Consider the following 27,819-nt stretch of genomic DNA (forward strand, 5'->3'; position numbering starts at 1 on the left):
ATTTATTTATTTTTCATCTTATTTTGTGCAGAAAAATAAAAATTAAGATATTTGAGAACAGTAGAATGTTTTATCAGAGCGTTTATTGTAGAAAATCGGAACCAAAGCACTGAAAAAGTTTGTATATTTTTCTGTTTTTAATAAATGTGTTTTTTTTTGGAAAACCTGATGCGGCCCAGCGTTGCCCAGACCCTAGCTCCAGTGGCCCCCAGGTAAATTGAGTTTGAGACCCCTGCTCTAGACCAAACAACATGGCTGATCTCACCGCAGTTTTGTATACCTTTCCTTACATTTTAGCTGAAACTCGTCTATCACACATCACGTCTGACATTTTTCTCCACCCGTTCCATCCTGCCTGCACACGCTTCTTCACCTCCTTTTCACAATCTCCATTGTTCTCAACCGTTGAGCCCAGTTACTTAAAATTATCCACCTTTTGTATCTCTTTTCCCTGTAACCTCATTCTTCCACTTGGGTCCTTGTCATTCACACACATATACTCCATCTTGCTGCAACTAATTTTCATTCGTCTCCCTTCCAGGACAAACCTCCACTCTTCTAGGATCTCCTCCATCTGTTTTCTACTCTCACTACAAATCACAATGTAATCTGCAAACATCATAGTTATAAGGTTCCTCCTCATTTCCTTAATAAAATACCATGAAACATTTCTCTAAAATGCACTCCAGACATGTAATTATGTGTATGAATTTAAAAAAATAAAAACAGGAGCTATATATAGTTCATTTTTTGGAGTTAATTACCTCTCCAAACACCTCAGCTGGCGGAGTGAGTAAAACTATTGAGATTTAAGGGTTATTTTTAATTCCTGGATTGGTTTATTCCTGCTCTTGGGGGGAAAAAAGAAAAAAACATTTAAGAAGTATCTTTTTCAACCAAATGCATCCGCGTGTTCAAGAGAGGGTATCATCATTCACACTTGAATGGCATTATGAAGCACTTTTTTCTTCTCGCCACCACCACCACCACCAATATGATGACAAACAAACACGATCGTGCCCGCCTGCCGAGCTGACAGCATGATTCATTCCACAGTTGTGGTACTGGCATCTGTTTTAGTTTTGACAAGCAGCACTAAACATGCAGTCAACATATGAGAAGGCAGTTGGCTTCAGGAAAACAAGCACTGAATAAAGATGAGAGGGAAAAGATACTCTACATGTTGCACTAAAATATCATTGGCAAGAGATGCCTGGACTCTAAAAGCTATTGTTGCTGCAAAATCATTGAGCCAGAGGAGACAAATGACAAATGTTGTAGCAGTAAGCCTGCTAAGCATGGATCCATAAGGTATACCTCCTGAATGCTAATAAAATGTTGCAAAAACTCATTCATTCATTCATTTTCTACCGCTTTTTCCTCACAAGGGTCGCAGGGGATGCTGGAGCCTATCCCAGCTGTCTATGGGCTAGAGGCGGGGTACACCCTGGACTGGTCGCCAGCCAATCACAGGGCACATATAGACAAACAACCATTCACACTCACATTCATACCGGAGAACCACGCATGCACAAGGAGAACATGCAAACTCCACACAGAGATGGCCGAGGGTGGAATTGAACCCTGGTCTCCTAGCTGTGAGGCGCGCTAACCACTAGACCGCCGTGCCGCCCTGTTGCAAAAACTGTTCGTCAATACTTTGTGCCATCATCAACTACTGGGATTACAAATGCTCCTTTTATAGTGTACACAGGAATTCATCATTCATATGATGAATAGCTGAAATATTACATACATACGTATATACAATATTACATTATACATATATAGTCTCAGATCGACTGATACATTAGCCGGCCGATATATCGGGACGATATTTGCGTTCTTTGGGTTCGCCGATGTATTTTTCCGCCGCATGATTTACAAACAGGCACCCGCCGGGCAGCTTTGTGTTGCCAGAAAACCCTGCAACACACGCAGTCACGGTTATATTTGTTACCATTGTCATTTTTTTATGTAACTTGAGGGAGCAAAAGCAGTATCGGCCAGTATCAGTCTGGGTGAGACTGGGCCGCATCAGGTTTTTCCCCCCCCCCCAAAAAAAAGATTAAAATTAACAAAGCATTATTAGAGCCCTGTAGACATAACAGAACACAACTATAGTCACATTTATACTTTTTTTAATAGCCAAAAACTTACCACTTCCACATGGATAGGGAGGATAACTATTAACAGTTATTTAACCTTTAACATGAACATTAATCAAACGTAATTTTTTTTCTGGGTACATGATACCATACAGCATCCATATCAAACTTGCGTGGGACGCACTAACATTGAACTTTCATATCAAGGCGGGGGCCTCAAACTAGTGTCCTGCGGGCCACATTTGGCCCGCGGGCCGCGTGTTTGAGACCCCTGGTTTAAGACATTGCAAGTTAGTGTGAAGCAAGATTGAAAGAAATTTTTTTCAGCCTCACTTTGGAGAGTTTCTTCCGACATCAGATAAGCTTTGATGGGGAGAATAAGTGTCTGCTCATAAGTCTCTCATGTTGAGAGAAAAGGGTTGTAATACTGCTTCTGTATGTTATAGATCTCTGAAGAGTATCCACACTTAAGTGCACTCCAGATCAAAATATGTTATTCCTTTATGATTTAGTAATGATGTTTATCTTATGAGAAACTTTCTAAAGGGTAAACAGCCTTTTTGAGATGTCAGGCACATAGAATGTACAGAACCAACCAAGTACACAAGTTAAGCCGCCTCCCCTATTTAGATCAATATTTTCCTAGAAAATTGTTTTTCTCCGGGTACTCCGGTTTCCTCCCACATTCCAAAAACATGCTAGGTTAATTGGCGACTCCAAATTGTCCATAGGTATGAATGTGAGTGTGAATGGTTGTTTGACTATATGTGCCCTGTGATTGGCTGGCTGGGATAGGCTCCAGCATGGATACTTGGTTTCATATCCTACCATAACATCAATTATAACACCAATTATAACCTCAGCAGTAAAAGACGAACGGCAAGACGAAGGGCATGAAAAAAGCATGAAGAAACCTGCCAATGAGTTGGGGAGATCGTGCATCAGGCTATGTTTGAAACTTAAAAATTGACATTTAATTTTTTTGTCAAATTTATTAAATGTTATTTTAATATTAAACTTAAAAATTGACATTTAATATTTTTTGTCAAATTTATTAAATTTTAATTTTAATATTAAACTTAAAAAATTGACATTTAATATTTTTTGTCAAATTTATAGATTTTTATTTTAATATTAAACTTAAAAATTGACATTTAATATTTTTTGTCAAATTTATTAAATTTTTATTTTAATATTAAACTTAAAAATTGACATTTAACATTTTTTGTCAAATTTATTAAATTTTAATTTTAATATTAAACTTAAAAAATGACATTTAATATTTTTGGTCAAATTTATTAAATTTAAATTTTAATATTAAACTTAAAAATTGACATTTAATATTTTTTGTCAAATTTATAAATGTTTATTTTAATATTAAACTTAAAAATTGACATTTAATCTTTTTTGTCAAATTTATTAAATTTTTATTTTAATATTACGATATATTTTTAAGAGTAATGCATTAAACTGAATTGAAACCCTTAAAATTAAATTTACAGGCTCCTGTATGTACATTGCGTTGCACACCATAAAGAACAAGTGTGGCCTGGGGTTTTCAGTGCTTTGCTAAAGGGCACCTCGACTGTAATCCGGAAACAGACTACCATCTTTCTAACAGCTCGTTTAAATGTATTTAATGCCGACCGCAAAGCCCAAGGCTTGACAGGCTGAGCTACTGCCGCCTGCCCAGTTTAAGCACCAGATTATGTTCTGGCATTCAAAATGGGCAATTTTCCAAAAAAATCTGCATCAATTTTGCACATGCCAAAACAATTTTAGAACTATATTTATACTTATTAATTATAAATGTTGAAACAAGGTTTGACTGCACAGCGGTTCACATTAGTTTTTGTCAATATGTGCCCTGTGATTGGCTGGTGACCAGTCCAGGATGTACCCTAAATCAGGTAGCTGGGATAGGCGCCAAATGTGGTCTGCAGGACACTAGTTTGAGGCCCCCGCCTTGATATAAAAGTTTAATGTTAGTGCGGCCCGCGCAAGTTTGATATGGATGCTGTATGGTATCATGTACCCAGAAAAAATTATTACGTTTGATAAATGTTCATGTTAAAGGTTAAATAACTGTTAATAGTTATCCTCCCTATCCGTGTGGAAGTGGTAAGTTTTTTGCTATTTAAGTTTAAAGGAAATAACTTGAAGGCTACTGTTTAGGTCGCTAGCTCTCTAGTTTGCGAGTTAGCATGTGTCTCAAGACCCTGCAGTTGCGCAATTTTGTCATGTCTACAGGGCTCTAATAATGCTTTGTTCATTTTAATCTGAAAAAAATAATTTGTCTACCCACCAACTATATGTGGTTTCTTAAGTTTTTATTATTTGCCGTTTTATTATTATTATTATATTTATTTATTACTGATTGATTGATTTTCTTTATTCTTGATTTGTTTATTTATTTTTCATCTTATTTTGTGTAGAAAAATAAAAAGTAAGATATTTGAGAACAGTGAAATGTTTTATCAGAGCTTTTCTTGTAGAAAATTGGAACCAAAGCGAAGTCTTTTAAATTTTTTTGTTTTTAATAAATGTGTTTTTTTTTGTTTTTGTTTTTTTTTGGGATAACCTGATGCGGCCCAGTCTCACCCAGATCCGAGCTCCAGTGGCCCCCAAGTAAATTGAGTTTGAGAGCCCTGCTTTACACCATTGAACGTGTCGGATAAACACAAAATATATAAGTGTTATTTTAACATTAAAACATAAAATTAAAACATAAGCGCCTGGAGTCCAGCAGCAAAGCACTTTTTAAACTATAACAACGCAAAACATTCTACAAATATGGTGGCCATGGATGCTTGGATGTATATACAGTACGTGCGTTGAGTACCAGTCTCAACATCAGTCCTTAAAAATCAGATCAGATCACACTGTCCAGAAACCTAACAAATAAAATGTAAATAATTGAGATGTACAAGATTATAAATAAAAAAACACTGTTTCTCCACTACGGAAAATACACAAACTTCCACATCACCAGTTTCCCTTAAGAGGAAAAAGAAAAATTCTGTGGTTTTTACAGTCGCAGACCACTCCAACAGCCAATTCTTATAAAACATAGGAAAGGGGTTCTATATTTAAAACCCCTCAATTATATTTAATTGTAGAAAAACCTGGCCAAGACTCGCCACACGGGCTGAGGCTACGAGCTGAGCTTGCATTATGACTCGCGTCTTTTTACTGGGACTTGAACACAAGAGAGGGAAACCAGAACCAGGGTTCTAGGGGGGGAAAAAGCAAGGGAAGGTGGAAGATGAATTATGGAGAAAAGAAACTATATATTTCAATGATTAGAAGCGAGGGGCGAAAGAAAGAAAGAAGAGAAAAACAAAAAAGATCCTCTTGCATTGGGTTCTCCATGTCTTGTGGTGCAGGGTTATTTTTAGTAAATGCAACGCAGTGCTGTGAAGGAAATCAGTTCTGCAGCGACACAGTCATCGCTCACTCTGACACCGCTGTCGTACACGCACATACACATTTATGCCGTCTGTTTCTAGGAACCAGTCACCCAGTTGCCAATACGGCTCAAATATACAGTAGATCCCTGCTTATTATGGAGGTATAAGGTATATAACATCAATTTGCTTCAGCTTGACATTTATACATTTACTCACACAACACAAACCAGTAGGAGTTCATCAACTCAAATGCCTACTTCACTGACGGGGTCAACAAACATAACACAAAAAGTAACACTGCACTACACGAATTTTCTATACCGCTTATCCTCATCAGTAGCCACGTATACATGGACTCAAATATTTCAATTTCATTCGGGTTATTTGCTCAAACAGAAAGAATCTAACCTCATTCCGAAAGAAAAGTGCCAATCCGAATGAATATATAATGGGATTCCCAGGGGTGGAATATTCCTTTCCCCAATCCGATTGAGGTATCTTGTACCCGCTCAAAACAGAAAGTTGTCAGACTGCGTTCTTCTTTGTGGTGTTTTTTTTACTTCTTCTGTTGTTTATTGGCGGTTGGCAAGCAGCTTTGGTGTGCATTAGCGCCATCTGTGGAACAGAATCTAAACCCTTCTATACGCCATTCACAAGTCCACTTTTATTCGAAAAGAAAATATAAAAATATCTATATAAAACATGTACCGAGCTGAATTATAAAATATTAGCAAGATTGGACTTAATCTTTTCCTGTTCCCGGGTGTGTTCTTTCAGCGAATGCTGACATATGACGTAACACGCAGCTCCAGACGTTCTTCCATTTTAAAAAAATAGAGGCGATCAATCGGCACTGGACTGCTAAGGAAAGTTTGTTTTTGATTCAAACTAAATTTCAAGACTGGACGAAGGAAAAACTGGCAATACGGAGTTATTCCAACAAGTGAAAGAAAAACTCCAGGAAGTCGGTATCCCGTGATGTTGGTGTTTACACTTTACTGCGCATGCCCCATTGACTATTCTGGTTGATTATAGCGGCGCATGTAGACACGCCATTGGAATATTCCTTTCCATTGCTTTCGGAAAGGTCATTCGGAAAGAGAAAAACTCCTCATGTAAACGTGGCTAGTGTCATGGAGGTATGCTGGAGCCTATCCCAGCTGTCTTCGGGCGAAAAGGCGGGGTACACCCTGGACTGGTCGCCAGCCAATCACAGGGCACATATCGCCAAACAACCATTCACACTCACATTCACATGCCAATTAACCTAACATGCATGTTTTTGGACTGTGCGTTCAATACAACTCATATCACTCTTAGTTGGAGAGTTGGATAGATGCAAATCTTCCTTTAATTGCAATGCAACCCTTCTCTTGGGATGGTGTTCAGGTATAAAAAAAAAATCAGGTATCACACTTAAATGGTTCGCCTTTCTCACATACACAAGAAACGAAAGCCTCCTTTCAAGTAGCAATGATAAGCGAAAAAGGGTCACATGTACACAAGGGCAAAAATACACTCAAAGCAGTAAATTTTCTTATAGGACGAGATGGAGTCATACTGTACTGCCTTATGTTAATAAGTAAATATGTTATTCAAGTCTCCTGTTTGGATACTCTGAAGGTTTTAACAGTGCTAAAAAGGGCACAGATCCATCTGTTACTGAGTTTGACGCCAGTATGAGACACAAACAACCACTTCTCATCATAGAAATATTCCATCAGGAAAGCCTGTGAGTGACATGATCTGGTAGGATCAGCTAAAAGGGAATCCCAATTCGACCCCTTAACCGTCATCTTACCCCTTAGTCCTAGGTTTTGCATGTTCACCAGAATCCTTTATCATTATTATTAATACAATTAAAACAGATGCATGCAGTAGCATCAATGAATTGTCAATCATGCTGACTGAATTGGTCCGACATTAATGGCAATTATTTTAAGTGCTATCATTTACTCACACACACATTAAAATGTTATGATACAGTAAACCTCGGATATATCGGACTCTGATATATCGGAAATTCGCTCACAACGGACAGATAAAAAAGAACCAATTTTTCTGTAATGCATTTCCAATAAAAATTCATTGCATATATCGGATTTTTTATAACGGATTTCACCTATTTCGCACAAAATCCCCAGTCCCGTTCCAATGCATTTCCATTAAATTTCCCTCGCATATATCGGATGGCCGCATCGTGGCGCTCCGATTCGCCGAATCGTGACAGGCCGCTATACGACGTCATTTGCAGCGTTTGCAGCGTTGCCTGCGCGTCCAGGTACATTTGAAACATAGTCAAGGAAGTGCCTTTTTATAACGGATAAAATCCGATTTACGCATATACCGGATATAAATCCGATATATGCATAAAACGAACATTTTCCGGTATACACATATAACGGATTTCGCTTATATCGGACAAAACCAGTGGGAACAATTAAATCCGATATATCCGAGGTTTACTGTAACACATTATTATACTGACTTAGAGGGAATCCCAATTCGACCCCATAACCGTCATCTTACAACCATACTCCTGGGTTTTGCACGTTCACGAGAATCCTTTATCATTATTATTAAGACAATTAAGACATTTTGCACAGGGACAGTAGCATCAATGAATTGTCAATCATGCTGACTGAGTTGGTCAGACATTAATGGCAATTATTTTAAGTGCTATCATTTACTCACACACACATTAAAATGTTATGATGGATCATTCAGAGCACCCCATTGAGTTCATACGCCATTGCTTGTCAAAGAAAAATCAATTAATTTTTTTGAAATGTGATTTCAATTTCAAATAAAGCTTACCGGTGATGAGCTCTCGAACCTCCATGTCATTCGTCTTCCTCAGGAGTCGGATGAGGGCAGGGATTCCGTCACAGTTTTTAATCGCCACCTTATTGTCATTGTCCTTGCCGTATGAGATGTTGCGTAGGGCACCGCAAGCCTTGCGATGGACCTCAGACTTGGGATGGTCCAAGAGTCCCACCAGGACAGGAATTCCCTTCAGTTGACGGACATCCTTCTTGATTTTATCGTTTTCATAGCACAGGTGCTGTAAATATGCTGCAGCGTTGGACTTGACGGGGTCGATGGGATGGCCCAACATGGCAATGACTTCCGGAAGGTCTGGGTCACGCCAACGTGGATCCTTACGGATGCTGTCAATCGAGGGTGAGCGCCGGCCGCCCATGCGGTCCAAACTGGCCATGCTCCCTCGCTCTGGCTGGGCTAATGGTGCCGAATACATGCCGTGGATGTAAGGGTGACGTTCATCTATCAGTTCTGTGTCAATGGGTTCGTCTGGGTAGCCTCTGGGAAAAAAACACAGAAAAATTACAATGAGGATGACAGAGATGGGTTACTAAATACAGTGTGGCAACCATTTGTCTGACAGCAGAATTCAGTAGTTACAAAGAAAGGCAACTGATGCTACTGAATCATGAAGGGGTGAAAGTGAGGTGAAACAAATCTGGGTGACGGCAAGAAGTGATCTGTCAAAAAGTGGTAAAAAAAAATTTGTTTTTATATGTTTCAGCTCAACAAAAGTCAGAATCATGAAGAATAATAATGGGTGTGCCTGTGTTTTTTGTCTAGCACAAGTTAATGCCCTCCTGTTACCGGAATACACAAATTGAGAAAAGGTATGTTAAAAAAAAAGAGTTAAAAGTAACGGGAAGGCCTAAACAGAATTTAAAAGTGAATGATGCCCCATTGACAAAACCTAAGAACAGGGGTCTCAAACACGCGATGATTAATGTTCATGTTAAAGGTTAAATAACTGTTAATAGTTATCCTCCCTATCCGCGTGGAAGTGGTAAGTTTCTGGCTTTTTAAGTTTAAAGGAAATTTCTTGGAGGCTACCGTTTAGGTCGCTAGCTATCGAGTTTGCGCGTTAGCATGTGTCTCAAGACCCTGCAGTTGCGCAATATGTTGTAAATAAAAAGAGTATAAATGTGACTATAGTCGTGTTTTGTCATGTCTACAGGGCTCTAATAATGCTTTGTTCATTTTAATCTGAAAAAAATAATTTGTCTACCCACCAACTATATGTGGTTTCTTAAGTTTTTATTATTTGCTGTTTGATTATTATTATTATATTTATTTATTACTGATTGATTGATTTTCTTTATTCTTGATTTGTTTATTTATTTTTCATCTTATTTTGTGTAGAAAAATAAAAAGTAAGATGCATATACAGATAGTGGTGTACTCGCTCATCTCTAATATCTAGTACATTTAAAAAAAAAAAGGATAATCCATTAATGGGCGGCACGGCGGTCTAGTGGTTAGCGACCTCACAGCTAGGAGACAAGGGTTCAATTCCACCCTCGGCCATCTCTGTGTGGAGTTTGCATGTTCTCCCTGTGCATGCGTGGGTTTTCTCCGGGTACTCCGGTTTCCTCCCACATTCCAAAAACATGCTAGGTTAATTGGCGACTCCAAATTGTCCATAGGTATGAATGTGAGTGTGAATGGTTGTTTGTCTATATGTGCCCTGTGATTGGCTGGCCACCAGTCCAGGGTGTACTGAAGACAGCTGGGATAGGCTCCAGCACCCCCGTGACCCTCGTGAGGAAAAAGCGGTAGAAAATAAATGAATGAATGAATAATCCATTAATCATCAATTCATTGATTAATCGTTGTAGCTCTACTGATTAATCGTTGCAGCTCTACTACACACACACAAGAGATCCGCACGTGAAAACTAAGATTGTAGTTCCACAAGCATTAATAATAACAGAACCACAGATTACAAGATTATATTGTGTTCAGTTAACACTGCATAAAATTATTCTTTGCTTCTCTTCCTTTGCGATCCACAGTGTTGGGGGACTTCTCTGCCTCAGGAAAACAAAAAAAAATATCTGCCATCCAGGAACCATGAACCCTATGTCCCAAGAGTTCCCTTTCCCTCACAGCACAAAATAACATCCAGCGTGTAAGAAAAAGATTCTTTTTTATCTCTGAATTTCTCAGCCTTTCCCTGCAAGCCACATTAGCATCAGTATCCTTAGGGCTGGGAGTCTTCTGCCATATTTAGCCCTTGCATTCAGTCAGTGATGAAAGTAAGTGTTGCTCTCTGGGGAAAGAAAATCTAGCATATTTTGCATATCATGTCTATGATTTACAACCCATTCTCAGTGATTCCTCATACAAATTGACAATTCTAATAATGACAACTCTTTTGGATAAAAAATCTAAAGTTCTCAGAAAGTTTAGTTTAATTGTAAAGTTTGCGTGGACGTGGGTGGAGGTGTTTTGGCATCAGAATACTTCCTGTTCCTTCATTTGACACAATGCCACTTGTAGTAAAAAGTTGTGCAAAGGCCTTTAATTAAGATGGTACTTCTGCACATCATTTAGCATCCTCCTTTTCACTCCACCGCTTTGAGACTTGTTTATCTTCGTTACATAATCCATCTGGTGCCTCCTCGTCATCTTTTGATGGATGGTGGTTTTGGTGGTGCCGCAAAATGGTGGCCAATGGCAATGGTTGGCATAGAATTCCAGCGAGAGCTCTAATTTTAATGAGTTTTATGTTAATTATGTGCTTTCATAGTCCTTCACTGGCATGCTAGAGGAGGGGAGCTCCCTGTGCCATCTTGCCTCAGCTCTTCTGTATTCCTCTGATTATGTTTCTCTTTCGGGAGTCTGCAGTAACACTATGGCTTGTATGGTAAGACAGGGATTCTACTGACGAGGGAATTGATACAATGCAAACTGGGAACAAACTGCAATGAAGCAATATATTAAAACCCCCAATTCAACATTAAAAAAATGACTACTAGAGAATAAAAGATGTCAGTCCAATTGCTCAAAGCAGCAGGAGTCAAAGAAGCCAATGAGAATAGCAAACCTCTATGCAACTTTGGGTGTCACATGACAACTTTAGATTTGGATATTGGCTATCATTGGAGAATACGGCATGAAACTATGCTTTGGTCACAAAACGGCTGACCATGAAGTGGGGAAATTAGAAAAGCAGTGACTGTGAGGTAGGTCTCTAGTTCCCCGGAAACAGCTGCTTCAATCTGGTTTAGACACATACTTCCGAAAAATAATTTCTGTCTGCCATTTTTAAGAAAAAGCAACCAAAGGACAACAATTATTGGTGACCAGTATACGTTGTGGTTTTTGGTATGCTGGTCACCAGACCAAATAACTAAGAGAAACAAGGGATAAAGATATATACATAAGTTGGAACTGTAATGGGCTCGCGACCACTCCAGGATGTTCCCCACCTCATGACCAAAGACAGCTGGGATAGGCTCCAGCAACCCCCTGCGACTCTAATTAGGATTAAGCAACATGGAAAATGAATGAATAAACTAAAATTGGGAAATGGATTTAAGAACTTTAAATTAATGCATTATATACTGAGCGCATTCCAAGAACAATCTATTCGCAAACAAACTGGAAGTTTGTGGAACTGTGAATTGTACTACCGTAATGTATTCCAATGTGTGCATGTTGAAAATAAATGAAACCATTAAACCGGTTAAAAAAGAAACAAATGTTGGAGAACACAAACCACTGAACCACAGATAAGGAGCAGTCAGTCAAGCCTTCATCCAAAAGATTTCAATGAATCATTTGGATTAAGGATCGACCGATATCGGGGCGATATTTGCGTTCTTTATTTGAATCGGTATCGGCCGATACGCGCATGAGTTCCCCGATGTATTTTTCCGCCGCATGATTTACAGACAGGCATGCGCCGGGCAGCTTTGCGTTGCCGGAGGACCCTGCAACACACGCAGTCGCGGTGAATCACAACAAGGGTACGTTTTCAACTTTTAATTAGCCTCTAACAGTTAAAGTCAATGCAATACATGTGCTTGAAAATATAGTTTAGTTTGTGGGTCTGAAAACCAGGAATGCTGCTGAATGCTTCATCTTTAAAAGTGCCTACCATTGGAATTAGGGAGCTGTTGATGTAGTTGGAGGCTAATATGTACAGCTGTTACCAACAGCGCTTTATTGTCAACGTTGGCAATTCAGTCCCATGGTGTTTGTAGGAGTTTCATTAAATTACATTTCAATAAATATTTGTTTAAACTTGAGACCTGGAATATTTGTTATCATTGTCATTTTTTCATGTAAATTGAGGCCGCAAAAGCAGTATCGGCCACAAATATCGGCCCAAGCAAAATCGGCCATCGGCTAAGGGTGATGGAAATAAATCGGTATCGGCATCGGCCTGAAGAAAACCATATCGGTCAATCCCTAATTTGGATAACCACAGTACTGAGGTTTGGCAAAATACACAGTAAGCTGACAGACTGAATGAAAATCACTTTCCAATATGTGTTGCTTCTAAGTGTTTCCTGAGGAAACGCACTCCCACACTCCCACACTCTCACTTTTACAGAGGGATATGGGAGGAAAAGCACAAACTAAAGAAAACACAGGAACCATCAACAATGAAACGTTATACTCGCAAATCTCTGAAGCGCTGCAGATTCATTTATCTCGTGTAACATGCTTCTCCATATTTTCCACACAGACAAGATGCACAGTTGTGCTAAAATGTGGGCTGGTGTTACAGAGTTTTCGGTAATGTGGACGTCACACGCTTGAGTGACGGGAAGGTCAGGATTTACATTTAAATTGGCGGCATTGTGTGGACGTGGAGGGGTGTATTCAACAGAACGTGAAAGGGCTCTTGGCCGGCAGACCTGATGCCCCGAGTATGATTACAGGCGATCATTCTCTTTGTGTTGATCAAGGTGCTGAATAGTCGGCTTATTTGTGTGTGAGTGTGTGTTTTTACATGACATCATCCATGCGTCACAGTTTTCCAGGCATGACCAATCAACCCGTGCTCAATTAACTGTTACAATAGTGGAGTCGGAGTAGTACAAACAGAAGTTTTTTGTCATTTTTCAATTGATCCAACTTATTGTATTTTCTGTGTGATATGGCACAGTCTCAATTAGGGGTCTAGTTCAGTATTTATATTTAACACATACATAAGGCGCATCGTGTTATAAGACGCATGCTAAAACATACAGTTGACGACAAAATGATTCTTCCTACTGCCTGGTAGACATTAAGATACTTGCTGTGCGTATTGCATGTACTTGACTTGTTTATCGTTGGCAGTGTAGTATTACGTCCATGTGTCAGCAAGTGGCGCCTTTACAACGTTTTCACAGATTTCGGCACACTACATTAAAAGGCGGATCGTCGATTTTTTTAGAAAAATGTAAGACTTTTAAGTGCGCCTTATAGTGCAAAAAATACGATACTTATATGTTCATTTTTCAACCCGCTGTATCAAATTGTGGTCTCCTATAGAGCCGCTACACACAATAACCCGCACAGAAACCGTTTTTGATCTTCCAGAATCTGCACCTATTCCAGTTGTTTTTCCTCTAATTTGTGCTTCCTGCCAAAACTGTTTTGTCTGTTTTAATTTATTCCACCCACGACCCGCCTCCGGGCATACCCACTCCGTTGTGATTGGTCACACGCCTAACGTGCTTCCTAACTACATATGAACCATATAAGAAACTCTGTCCCTCTGTGACATCACAAAGGGGCAGATTTACCACGCCTTTCGAAACCAAGCATTTTGAGCCATCCTAAACTTCTTTAAAAGGGCTCACTTCCAAATGTCCAAACTTACATTATCTGAAACTTTGGCCTTTTTTTAACATGAGAATACAACATTCTAACTACATTTCTGGGTCAGAAAAGTGGAAAAAACACAATAGGTCTAACAAAAAGATTTGTCAGGTGCAATTGCTGAATAAGACTTCAAAACAAGACTTCTCAACTTCACTACTTCCTAACCAGCATGGGTATTGTAGTTTTAGCCATAAATTAGCCACATTACTGTACAAGACACAGAGTTCAAATCATGAGAAAAAACTAGTGGCTTATAAACTGTAAATTACAGTATATTGTTGCACGGTTGCACACACACAGTGCAACACAATGCAAATGGACAAGGAGGTCATCAACAGAGATGCCTATTTAACTGTTTAACACAATAAGTCAACACAAACACAACACACAATTCATGAAAGTCTGTACCCACATAAACACACTGCAATGCATGTTGGGTAACATGGCGGTAATTACTTTTCACCACACACTACACACGCAATTTCAGTCGCCGCTTGTCATTAAGGGGTGATGGCGGGTCCCGCAGGCAAAGCAATTGAGAACCACTGATTTCAGGGATTCTTGCTCAAACATGATAAACAGGAAGAAGAGCGTTAAACAGAGTATTCAGCCCTCTAAGGAAATCTTTTCACATGATGCAGGAAGAGAAGAGGGTGGAGGAGGAGAGGAAGAAGGAAAAGGAGAACAAGTGCCCATTGACAAATCATCTCAATGGATACCAACAGATGAGAACCAGACAACCCATCTCTCAATTAAGACATGTGTGCGTGAGTGTGTATTAGGGTTGGGCATGGGAACTGGGACCGACATTGCAATTCTCCTGGGATCATTCACATTTTAATTTTATTTTGATGCACACTTCACAAATAGCCGCAAAAAGCTTTTCAAAGGTAAACTTTTTTTGTGAAAGTGTACTTCTGTAGAAAGAAACTTCATAACGTTTGTATCCGAGTTAGTCAATATATGATATATAGCCCCATATTTATATGCATGCAAACAATAAAAAAACTATATTATCTTTAAATAAAATTAATAAATAAAATACAAATAATAAAAAAAAAATATATATATATATATATATATAATAAAATAAATATAGAAAAAATAATATATTGTTCAATCTTTGTGCAATCATTCTGCACTCTCTGCAACGTGAGCGCTTCCGTCTCATGGTCTCCATGACGACAGATGGTAAACAGTGTTGTTACCGTCTTTATCCAACCTTTATACATTTATTTTTTTCTCTTCACTACCACTATGCAGCCTCTCCTCCTTTGAATCTCCACCGGGATCTATGATAGCTCCGCACGGCGAAGGGGTGCTCATCAAAGCTAACACCTGCTCCTTAGTGTAAACAATGGAGCAAGCGGCAAGCTACAAACATAACAAGATGAACATCCATAGCCGCACACTTGCTTAAGCAAGCACTTTTAAACACAAAAAAATGCCACAGAAGACACTGAGCTACCTTTACTAGCTTGCAATCGGGCTCACCATCTTGAAACATGAGACCTCCGCCCCCGTGTCAAATCTTGTCTATATTGATATGAAGTGTGATTCACAGAAATATCTATATTTTTAAAATATCGATTTATCGCCCAGCCCAAATTCAAGTTCAATTGCATTTATTCATGATATTATTTATTTATGATATTTATGTACTGGTTGAAAATAGCCCTGTAAGAAATTCAAAGTAAAGTTGATAAAAAAAAAGTTCATACCATTAAAATATTTATGGAACAGCATTTCCTCCAAAAAGAATTCTGGTTAGCACCTTCATTGAAACCATGCGTGCTGTTATGACTCTTGCTCTTAAAAGCATCAGAATCAAGAATCCTTAGGAATTAAAACAAGGAAGCGGTACCCGAATCGTTAAAATTCATAGTGTGCATGTATATGTGTATGCGGGTGCATGCGGGGCGACCCCTTGATAAAGATGAGAAGTTGCGGGTCACCCAAGGAGAAATGAGTCATTAGAGTTTGCTCCAAAGACGCCCTCACAGTCTGACCCAATTCACAAGCATCTATTCATCACACCGGCATGAGGACACAAACACTCACATCAATGCAATGGACACGTACTGACTTCCATAGAGAATGGGTGAGTGAAATGGCAGACAGAAGTCGCACACAGGTAGTTGGCGGGGCAGAGGGAGAGAGCAAAAGGAGACTGTCAAGTGTGTTAACAGCAAAATCTTTTTGTGAATTGCTGATGCCTTTTGGCAGGCCAGAAAGACACGGTATAAAAGTGTAAAAGGGAAAACTAAATTAATTTTAATTTAAATACAGTAATATCACAGAGTGCCAAAAGCAAATTTTAATAGTATAGTAAAGTAATAAAAGTTAAAAAAGTTAATTATTAATTACAGCATATCCTCACTTGCCAAAGAGATTACCTTCCACAACCAGCAAATGGAGAAAAAACACAAACAATTCTAAAATATTTTTGACATACCATCTTGTGCTCATTTCATTGTTTGTACAGTTAAATATTTTATTATTTATATGAAATTAATATAATTTTGGTTAATTAATTTTGGTGCAAGGTAATTGTTGTTTTGAAATAACAAGGTGACGTACAGGGTTTCATTATATTTGATATTCATATAAGATCATCTGTTTGATGCAATTTTTAAGGCAAAATGAGGTTCAGACCTTCACTGTGAAAAACCTTATCTTATATATATAATATATATATATATATATATAATATCTTATTCTATTATTAATGGAGGACTCCTGGGCTACGGCCTTGATTAATTGAAAGTTTCAAATGAATTGATTAAGAAAATAATCATTAGTTGCAGCTCTATACAGAACTTGTCTCTCTTTAATTACCATTGTTCAGATTTGCCATGCATATTTTCTGTACTTCTCCAATTTAATGTACTTTTGAGAATGGGATTTATTTGTGCAAATTTGTCACTCGTCACCGGTAATTGTGTTTTTGTGCTGTTCCATTAAACATGCCTCTAGACCACTGGTCAGAAAGATCACATGATTAAAAAGTGACTGTTTTTTTTCAGGCTGCACGGTGGACGAGTGGTTAACACGCTGTGTGGAGTTTGCATGTTCTCCCTGTGCATGCATTGGTTTTCTCCAGGTACTCCGATTTCCTCCCACATTCCAAAAAACATGCTAGGTGAGTGTGAATGGTTGTTTGTCTTTGTATATGATTGGCTGGTGACCAGTTCAGAGTGTACCCCGCCTCTCTCCCGAAGACAGCTGGGATCACTATTTTTTTTTCACTATGGCGTGAGAGGTCATAGCCATCTTTAAAAAGACATGTCTAACAAAGACAGAGCGTTATATAGTCAATGGACCAAATGTCTGTGTTGCACTCTGCCATTCCCACTTGCAACGAACATGCACTCTTCTGGAAAGGCTTCAGTGTCTCTCTGGGAATTTTTGTTCATTCATCCAAAAAATGTTTGAGAAGTCAGAGGTTACAGATGTTAGCGGAGAGGGCCAGGCATACAATATCTGCTCTAGTTCTAGATGCCAGAATCATGACTGTTAAGTCAGTGTTTCCCACAGGATTACAATCTATCTGTGGGGGTGGCATCATCGTCCAATTTGTAAATGTGGCTCATGACTATAAGTCAGTCAACAAAAAGCATTAGACTATTAAGTCAGAAATGTATTAAACAAAATCCAAGTGTCTGGTATGTTAACGCCCCGCAATAGCATACAGAACATACCTGGGAGTCTTGATTATGCTGAATTAACACAGCAAACCAGCAAGTTCAACAAACTCCTGATAAGCAAGTTCACCAAGCTCCCGATCTCATTCCAAATGTATGAATCAATTGAATACTTCATCCTCGTTTCACTAGCCTAAAGCACTTACTTGCGGCTGTCAATAGTAATGTTCATTCCTTGGTTCATGGAAGAGTATAAACCAGGGGTCTCAAACACGCGGCCCGTGGGCCAAATGTGGCCCGCAGGACACTAGTTTGAGGCCCCCGCCTTGATATGGAAGTTTAATGTTAGTGCGGCCCGCGCAAGTTTGATATGGATGCTGTATGGTATCATGTACCCAGAAAAAATTATTACGTTTGATTAATGTTCATGTTAAAGGTTAAATAACTGTTAATAGTTATCCTCCCTGTCCGTGTGGAAGTGGTTTCTTAAGTTTTTATTATTTGCCATTTTATTATTATTATTATATTTATTTATTACTGATTGATTGATTTTCTTTATTCTTGATTTGTTTATTTATTTTTCATCTGATTTTGTGCAGAAAAATAAAAATTAACATATTTGAGAATAGTGGAATGTTTTATCAGAGCTTTTATTGTAGAAAATCGGAACCAAATCACTGAAAAAGTTTGTATATTTTTCTGTTTTTAATAAATGCGTTTTTTTTTTGGGGGGGGGGGGGGGGGGGGGGGGGACCTGATGCGGCCCAGCCTTGCCCAGACCCTAGCTCCAGTGGCCCCCAGGTAAATTGAATTTGAGACCCCTGGTATAAACTAACATTTAAAAACATATGAAATGTTATATATTTTGACATGGCATCACTACTATGACTAATAATGTATGTATTATGGAAGTAACAGCTGCTGCTATGGTAATGTCCAAGCAGACGTTGGAGTAATTCAACATATGATCAAAATTATTTTAGATTTGTCAGATCTAATTAATAAAAAAATGAAAGACAGTAAGTGTTTCTTACATCTTGCACTTATTCTGTAATTAAATATATGCCGTCATCAGAGGTGAACTATCCCCAGTACGGGTGAATCAAGTCAGTTAGAGTAATTTTACAGATTTTTTCCTTACCTGACTCTGGGCACATCACGAAGAGGTTCCCGGTGGGTGCGACCCCGGTTGGGTGCTTTTAGTGTGCGTCGGTTAGCAGTAGAATAGTCAGGCTCAAGCTCATATGGCTCCTCATCCTCTGGGCCAAAGCTACGCCGATCATCTTCCAGACCATATGGTTCGGGCTGAAAGCGCTCCGGCTGCGAGCGATTCAGGTCCACAGTGCTGCTCCCCATGGGCACCTGGGGTTGGGCCACGTGACCATAGTCATCCTTACGAATTGGCAGTGTATAACTGTTCTCTGGCCGGTAGCTGTTGGGCATGTAGGGGTAGCGAGGTGGCCGAAAGTTGATGCCTCGTGACAGGCTGCCGTAGTTGTCTGTCAAGTCAGTGTAGCCGTCATGCAGACCATAGTGGCGGATGTACTGACTCTCGGGCGTTTCAACATAGGAATCATTGTAGGAGTTGTTGTAGGAACGGGTAAGGGTGGATGAAGCTTGAGGAGTAATGAAGCGATCGCCACCGTTCTTCATGTAGCGCCGGTCAATGGAGTCGGTGTAACTTCCCAATGGGGACGAACCCTCGGGCATGGGTAAGCCATCAGGACCAAGAGGAACCTGGCGTACTGTTCGTGTGGTCACGGTCTTTACCATTTTGGTCACCTGCAAAGGAAATCGGTTGTACTTAGACAATGAATCAAAACGATACATTTTTTTTTTTTTAAAGGGACCTATTATGCAAAATTTTCGGTCCTTTGTATGGAGTTGTGGACTCCTATAGAGCAGCTACACACCATAATCTGCACAGAAAGCTTTCATGATCTTCCAGATTCTGCACCTATTCCAACTGTCTTTAGTTGGATTTCCAAAATGGTCTATTTTAATTTATTTCACCGACGGCCCGCCTCCATGTTACTCCCAAACGTTCCCAAAGACTTCCGGACTACTGCTGAATTTTGTCGGTACAGGAGTTGATTTTTTATTTTATTTTTATTTTTTTTATTTTTTTAAAGGGACCTATTATGCAAGATTTTTGGTCCTTTGTATTGCGTTGTGGACTCCTATAGAGCAGCTACACAACATAATCTGCACAGATAGCTTTCGTGATCTTCCAGATTCTGCACCTATTCCATCTGTCTTTAATTGGATATCCAAAATGGTCTATTTTAATTTATTTCACCGACGGCCCGCCTCCATGTTACTCCCAAACGTTCCCAAAGACTTCCGGACTATTGCTGAATTTTGTCGGTACAGGAGTTTATTTTTATTATTATTTTTTTTTTTTAAAGGGACCTATTATGCAAAATTTCCGGTCCTTTGTATTGAGTTGTGGACTCCTATAGAGCAGCTACACACCATAATCTGCACAGAAATCTTTAATGATCTTCCAGATTCTGCACCTATTCCAACTGTCTTTAGTTGGATTTCCAAAATGGTCTATTTTAATTTATTTCACAGACGGCCCGCCTCCATGAACGCCCACTCCACTGTTAATGGTCCGACTCCCAAACGTTCCCAAACACTTCCGGACTACTGCTGAATTTTGTCGGTACAGGAGTTGACTTTTTTTTTTTTTTTTAAAGGGACCTATTATGCAAAATTTTTGGTCCTTTGTATTGAGTTGTGGACTCCTATAGAGCAGCTACACACCATAATCTGCACAGAAAGCTTTCATGATCTTCCAGATTCTGCACCTATTCCAACTGTCTTTAGTTGTTACAAAATGGTCTATTTTAATTTATTTCACCGATGGCCCGCCTCCATGCATGACCACTCCACTGTTATTGGTCATACTCCCAAACGTTCCCAAAGACTTCCGGACTACTGCTGAATTTTGTCGGTACAGGAGTTGATTTTTTATTTTATTTTATTTTTTTAAAGGGACCTATTATGCAACATTTTCGGGCCTTTGTATGGAGTTGTGGACTCCTATAGAGCAGCTACCACTTTGTACAATATGTTCTTTTAAACGTCTATTGGTAACATATGCTAGATGGCGGTGGTGTTCTCATACCGTATTTTACGCTTTCGAAAAAATGCTATTTGGCACGACTTGTATGCAGTGCCTTTCACATTGTAACTTTATTGTTTGAACCTTATCTTGGAACGCGATGTAAGAGAGACATCTTAAAAGTGTTACAGCTCCAGTAGACCTTGAATCCTTTATCTCTTAAGGAAGCAGGCCAGAACTGCAGTTATTCAGAGCTGAATGCTGAATCACTGTGACAAGTTCATGTATCTATCCCTCACACTCACTTCACATCCCTGAGCTGCAGAATGGTTCTTCCTCCGAGCTTCACTGAAAATATGCAGACAACAAAACACATTGTCTGTATTTTTCCACGCACACAGAAACTAATTCGCTGCCCAGTGAATTCAGTTGAGGTTGATAATTGCCAATTTTGTTCCAAGCTCTAAAATAATCTCTCAATTAACAATGTTCATTACAATAAATTGGGGTGATGAAATAGGGATTCACTATATACCGGTTGGGCCAAGAGAACATGCAAAATCCACAAAGAGATGCCTGAGTGGGGAATCGAACCTAGATCTCCTAGCTGTGCACGCTATGCACGCTAACCACTTCCCAACCGTGCAAAGAAATGTGCCGGTGGAAAATAGAAGCACCCCTTCAAAACATTCATTCATTCATTCATTTTCTACCGCTTTTCCTCACGAGGGTCGCGGGGGTGCTGGAGCCTATCCCAGCTGTCTGTGGGCAAAAGGCGGAGCACACCCTGGACTGCCAGCCAATCACAGGGCACATATAAACAAACAACCATTCACACTCACATTCATACCTATGGACAATTGGGTAATTGGAGAAAACCTATGCGTGCATGAAGAGAACATGCAAACTCCACAAAGAGATGCCCGAGCGGGGAATCGAACGTGGATCTCCTAGCTGTGTGACCTGCACGCTAACCACTTCTCAACCGTGCAGCCTCAAACAGTACCATTCATTCATTCATTTTCTACCGCTTTTCCTCACAAGGGTCACGGGTGGTGCTGGAGCCTATCCCAGCTGTCTTTGGACGAGAGGCGGGGTACACCCTGGACTGGTCGCCAGCCAATCACAGGGAACATATAGACAAACAACCATTCACACTCACATTCATACCGATGGACAATTGGATAATTGGAGAAAACCCATGCATGCACAAAGAGAACATGCAAACACCACACAGAGATTCCCGAGCGGGGAATCGAACCTAGATCTCCTAGCTGTGTGACATGCACTCTAACCACTTTACCACCGTGCAGCCTCAACCAGTACCATTCATTCATTCATTTATTCATTCATTTTCTACCGCTTCTCCTCACAAGGGTCACGGGGGGTGCTGGAGCCTATCCCAGCTGTCTTTGGACGAGAGGTGGGGTACACCCTGGACTGGTCGCCAGCCAATCACAGGGCACATATAGACAAACAACCATTCACACTCACATTCATATCTATGGACAATTGGATAATTGGAGAAAACCCATGCACGCATGAAGAGAACATGCAAACACCACACAGAGATTCCCGAGCGGGGAATCAAACCTAGATCTCCTAGCTGTGTGACATGCACGCTAACCACTTCCCCACCGTGCAGCCTTAACCAGTACCATAAAGTCTTAAAAAGAAATGTGCCGGTGGAAAATAGAAGCACCCCTTCAAAAAGTAAAATACTTTAAGTCCACGTCTGTCGGACACACTTTGTATTGTAAACTCAATGCAGAGCTGGAATCCTCTGAATGTGCCACAAGTACTTAAGATAGTACATGCCATAACTGTTTACCAACAAATTACATAGGAGGAAATGAGGTGACACTCCCAGCGTCAAACTCTCCTCTTTCCAAGACTGTTAAGCATTTCACAACCTCTGCGGCATTTTGCCTTTATTGGGTGCTTAAATGAGAATAATGCCTGGGAATTAGATTTAATATAGAATAAGGCGGTTATTCAGGTTTTTTAAAAAGCCTGTTATTGCAAAATCTGTACATTCTTTTGGCGAATATGACACAAGTATAAATTGTTAGTTTCTTTGCAATCATACAATGCATATGTTGTTAAATGAAGCAAGCAGAGGTAGCTAAATGCAAAACTTTAATTAAAAACTAGGTTTGGCTTAATTTACTGGATCTTTGGGGACGGGGTGGTGGGGGGTCCTGGTAGCAGGACTAGAATCCACAACCAGGATATGCAGTGGGTTAATGGGATAGGGTCTCGGCCAACAATAATATATTTAACACTTACTGTATTTATCATGCTATTCAGGTAAGGACAGTTTAACATTTCAATAACAACATCCCAGTTCAAACAAACAAGGCATTTTGTTGAGCAGAAAAGCACAGAAATACCAACTTTTTTTTTTTTTCTCTAGTGGTGTTTTTTGGCAACAGCCGTACCCATTAAAACACCCATTTAGCTTTTTTTAAGGTTAATAACTTACTCCTACCCACTCGTGGTTGGCTGCCTGTTTGCAGGGTAGTAAAAAGTGTGTGGTCTACTCTCAGTACCTCATGTATAGAAGAAAGAACAGAAATGTAGTTTATATAAGTGGTTAAAAATAAGTTGTTTAATCTAGTGTGTATGCCACCAGGAAGAGAGTGATGGATTATGGCCAGGAAAATACATAGGATGCAAGTAAACAAGGATGTACAATGTAGTTTGTTTTATTAGTATTGTACAGATCAGTGGATTGTACCTCATCAGCCATTGGTGTATACGTATATATATATATTGAATGCGTTGCTGGCAGTGTATCAAGGTGAATATTATATGGCCTCAGCAGTGTATCAAGGTGAATATTATATGTCCTCAGAAATGGAGCTCCACATATTTAATATACTGTATGTGACTCAACAATATTGGTGCTAAAATGGTCACATTTTATATTGAATATTGTTCATCTGATGACCTGATTACCTGATTATGGCGCCAAATACTGTCGTTACTGAAACAATGCCCAAGGAAGTACTTAATAAAAGGAAAATTTTATGGAAATATTTTGTCCAATAATTGATATATTTCAATGAATATAATATAATAATTAGTTATTAGTATATAATAGAAATGAAAAAAAATGAAAAATTGAAATAAAAAATAGAAATTAGTATATAATAGAAAATTGATGGAATAATTAAATAAAACTATAAATGATAAAGTATAAAACTATAAACTATAAAAACTATAATAATTAGTCATTAGTATATAATGGAAATAAAAAATAGAAAAATAGAAATAAAAAAATAGAAATTAGTATATCATAGAAAATGGATGGAATAATTAAAACTATGAATGATAAACTATAAAACTATAATAATTAGTCATTAGTATATAATAGAAATAAAAAATAGAAAAATAGAAATAAAAACATAGAAAATAAAACTATAAATAGTTATAGTTTTAAAACTAAAAATAATTTTGTTTTAAAACTATAAATAATAAATTAATAATAAATATATTTTTTTAATAAATAATAATAAATTAATCAATATCAATAATTGTCAGAATTATCACAGCAAAATCAGCAGGAATACAAGTAACAACCGTGACTTTTCCAGGTTGTTTTATTCCATTTCAAGTAAAGTTGGTCCTCTAGTTACATTATTCAGAGCGTTGGTGCTTCGTGTTCACCCACGCACTCCAATAAATTAATTAATTACTGACCTTTGGTCTGTAAACACTGGACTCGCTCGAGAACGTTTCAGCTGAGCACAAAAGTCAGGATGCATGGATACAGGGAGTTCCTAATTCACAGTTACTGTATACATGGAGTGAGTTAGTGCTTATTAACTCATTCACTGCCAGCCATTTTCAAAGAAAGCTCCATATTGCCAGCATTGGGGCATTTTGGCTGAACTTTCAAGAAACATAGAATATTCGGTTTTAGGACTACATAAACATTGAAACTAGTATGTAAAGAAACTTCTGACTCTTCTTTCATCAGGAAAAAAAATTTGTTTCTAGCTTTTTTAGATCTTTATAAATTGGCAGTAGAATATAAGGTGGTTTTAGCGAAAACACCTGATTTTGAAAATACATAATGAGCTTTTTCTGCAGAGAAGCAAACTCACGCAGAACGGTGACAGCCGTCCATATTTTTGGTTTTAGTGACACCTCAAACATCTATTTACAAATGTTTGCATGCGTTTGTGAACTACACATGCGTGTGTGCGCGTGCAAACTATTTATAGACGAACAACAACAACAACAATGGCGTCAACAACATCACCGCTATCATTCACAATGGTGACAGATCCACACAGCCAGACAAACTCTGTGCCAATGTAAGCTGCCTGTACTTTTGTCTTTGAAGGATTCGTCATCATTTTTCGATCTGTCAACTTGCAATTGTCTTATTTATCATATTCAAGGTGTTGCTGCCGATCGGAGAAAAATAGAACTTTCGCTCCTTGATGGGCCGGAAGTCTGAAATTCACACACAAAATACTTCAATACGTCAATGGACGTTTTTGGCAGTCAAGCTCTAAGAAAATGAAATCCATCGCTACAATAAAAACGGACATCATCATAAGCCGCATTGTTGGTCATGAACCGCTCCACTGGGACGTCATCATTAAGGATATAGATCGTATCCTTTACAATTTAAAAGTATCTGCTCCCATGGCAGTGGCACTGATTACTAAGCAACAATCTGGCAGACGACAATCAATGCTAGATCCCAGTAGGCTGAACCTTATTTTGATTCAGGAAGTGATCCTGTACGATCTACATCAGCACTTTCTGCACCTTTACTTGCCTCTCCTGCTTCTTTCTCTCAATAAACCACAGTGATAAATGTAAGTTGTCTTTTTATTATTGTTTCATTGAATAATTGTATTTAATATTAATATTACTGTATTTCATGCGCTTCACATGTTATGTATACAGTGTGACGTAGGTTTAGGTAATATTTATCTAGATCACAATCTTGGAACGGAACGGAACTGTATAGCAATTATTATATGCTTAGAATTAAGTTATGCATGTCTACTATCTAAAAAAGATGGTAGATGTATCTGTCTTTGTGATTGTTCGCATGATGAGACTCTTATTTATGTTTGCAAACATGTGCTGCTGCAGAAAGTCAATGTAGGAAGGTTAAGATGAAAAGTGGCAGCGTTTCTTTGGACTGGTCCATAATGTATTTGCAACCACAGTAATGTTTGCTTCTAGAAGTTCACCCTGAACCGTCGTCTGCATTTCTCCTCAAAGTGACTTCCAAATTGCATTCACTCATTGATCCCAAGGGTAGGCGAGCCCTTTAAAAAAAAAAAAAATCCTTTCTCTTCCATTGGTAGCCAGCAAAGCCTTTGATTAGTCTTCTGCTGCATACAACTACGATGTTCTACTGAGTACATAAAATAATGTGAAAAGTGTGGTTGGGATCCTCAAATAAACATACTGGAGGCCATTGGGCCACCTTGATTGAGGGATTAGACCATGCTTTTTGATAAAACATTTAAGTGAGTGGGATCACCATGTAGTGTTTTCCACTTTTCTGTAAGCCAACTCTTGCAGCTGGTCAAATCTATAAATGTTGATTCATCATAGTAATATTCCTTTGAGGCATAAAAACATTTATGAAAAAAGGTCTGATGATACCCTGACCACATATCACTTAGAGCTCTAACTTTACTCTACATAAAGATTAAAATCCTGCAAAAAATTGACTAAAAAACATATAAAAAGTCTTTGCATATGTTTCTGTGGATACAATTATGGGGTATCCATTGTTTCCTAAGTTTGCCAAAAACAAACAGAATTGTGCGCAGGATTACAGGTGCATGTTGGGAAGGTTTTCCATGTCTCCATCGTTGGTGGGGCTTTGACTAGGTAAAAAATACACTCATTAGCCGCGTTTACAGGGACCCAAATATTCCAATTCAATTCGGGTTATTTGCTCAAACGGAAAGAACGTAACCTTTGTATACACCTCATTCCGTAAGAAAAGTGCCAATCCGAATGAATATATAATGGGATTCCCAGGGGTGGAATATTCCTTTCCCCAATCCGATTGAGGTATCTTGTACCGGCTCAATCGGAAAGTTATCAGACTGCGTTCTTGTTTGTGGCGTTTTTCTTCTTTTATTTATTGGCGGTTGGCAAGCAGCTTTGGTGTGCATTAGCGCCATCTGTGGAACAGAATCTAAACCCTTCTATACGCCATTCACAAGTCCACTTTTATTCAAAAAGAAAATACATATCTATATAAAACATGTGCCGAGTTTAATTATAAAATATTAGCAAGATTGAACTTTATCTTTTCCGGTTCCCGGGTGCGTTCTTTCAGCGAATGCTGAGATATGACGTAACACGCAGCTCCAGACGTTCTTCCATTTAAAAAAATGGAGGCGATCAATCGGCACTGGACTGCTAAGGAAAGTTTGTTTTTGATTCAAACTAAATTTCAAGACTGGACGAAGGAAAAACTGGCAATACGGAGTTATTCCAACAAGTGAAAGAAAAACTCCAGGAAGTCGGTATCACGTGATGTTGGTGTTTACGCTTTACTGCGCATGCCCCATTGACTATTCTGGTTGATTATAGCGCCGCATGTAGACACGCCATTGGAATATTCCTTTCCATGTATACCATTGCTTTCGGAAAGGTCATTCAGAAAGATTCCATTCGGAAAGAGAAAAACTCCTCATGTAAACGTGGCTATTGACCAATTCCCTCCCAACCTAAAGAGGTTGAAATGGTGATAAACGCTAGCTAATGTTGGCTGAATGTCCTCTTACAGAGTGAATGGAAGCCAGTAGGGGTTAGCTTGTGTGGTTGTGTGTGTGTGACTCGGGTTCGATGAGAGTATTTTCACCACTGTGTTTTTTTACGGCTTTTATGCCCGATAAGAACCTGAGTGGAAAAAATACAAGAAGCATGTTTATTTTCGATTCGTC

The 27,819-nt window shown here is 38.9% G+C and overlaps 1 protein-coding gene across 13 annotated transcripts in view; it reads right to left on the bottom strand.

Moving 5' to 3' along the window:
- Positions 1 to 27,819, bottom strand: part of arvcfb (ARVCF delta catenin family member b) — a 221,456-nt gene that overhangs the window by 52,693 nt on the left and 140,944 nt on the right. For all 13 annotated transcript variants that reach the window (XM_058070297.1, XM_058070294.1, XM_058070295.1 and 10 more), the window contains 2 exons: positions 18,950 to 19,590; positions 8,336 to 8,841 (listed from right to left, as the gene is read on the bottom strand). In XM_058070297.1, the coding sequence (XP_057926280.1) occupies positions 8,336 to 8,841; positions 18,950 to 19,590 (1,147 nt within the window). The remainder of the gene's footprint in view (positions 1 to 8,335; positions 8,842 to 18,949; positions 19,591 to 27,819) is intronic.

Source organism: Doryrhamphus excisus, chromosome 4 (assembly GCF_030265055.1).
Source record: "Doryrhamphus excisus isolate RoL2022-K1 chromosome 4, RoL_Dexc_1.0, whole genome shotgun sequence".
Taxonomy (NCBI): Eukaryota; Metazoa; Chordata; class Actinopteri; order Syngnathiformes; family Syngnathidae; genus Doryrhamphus; species Doryrhamphus excisus.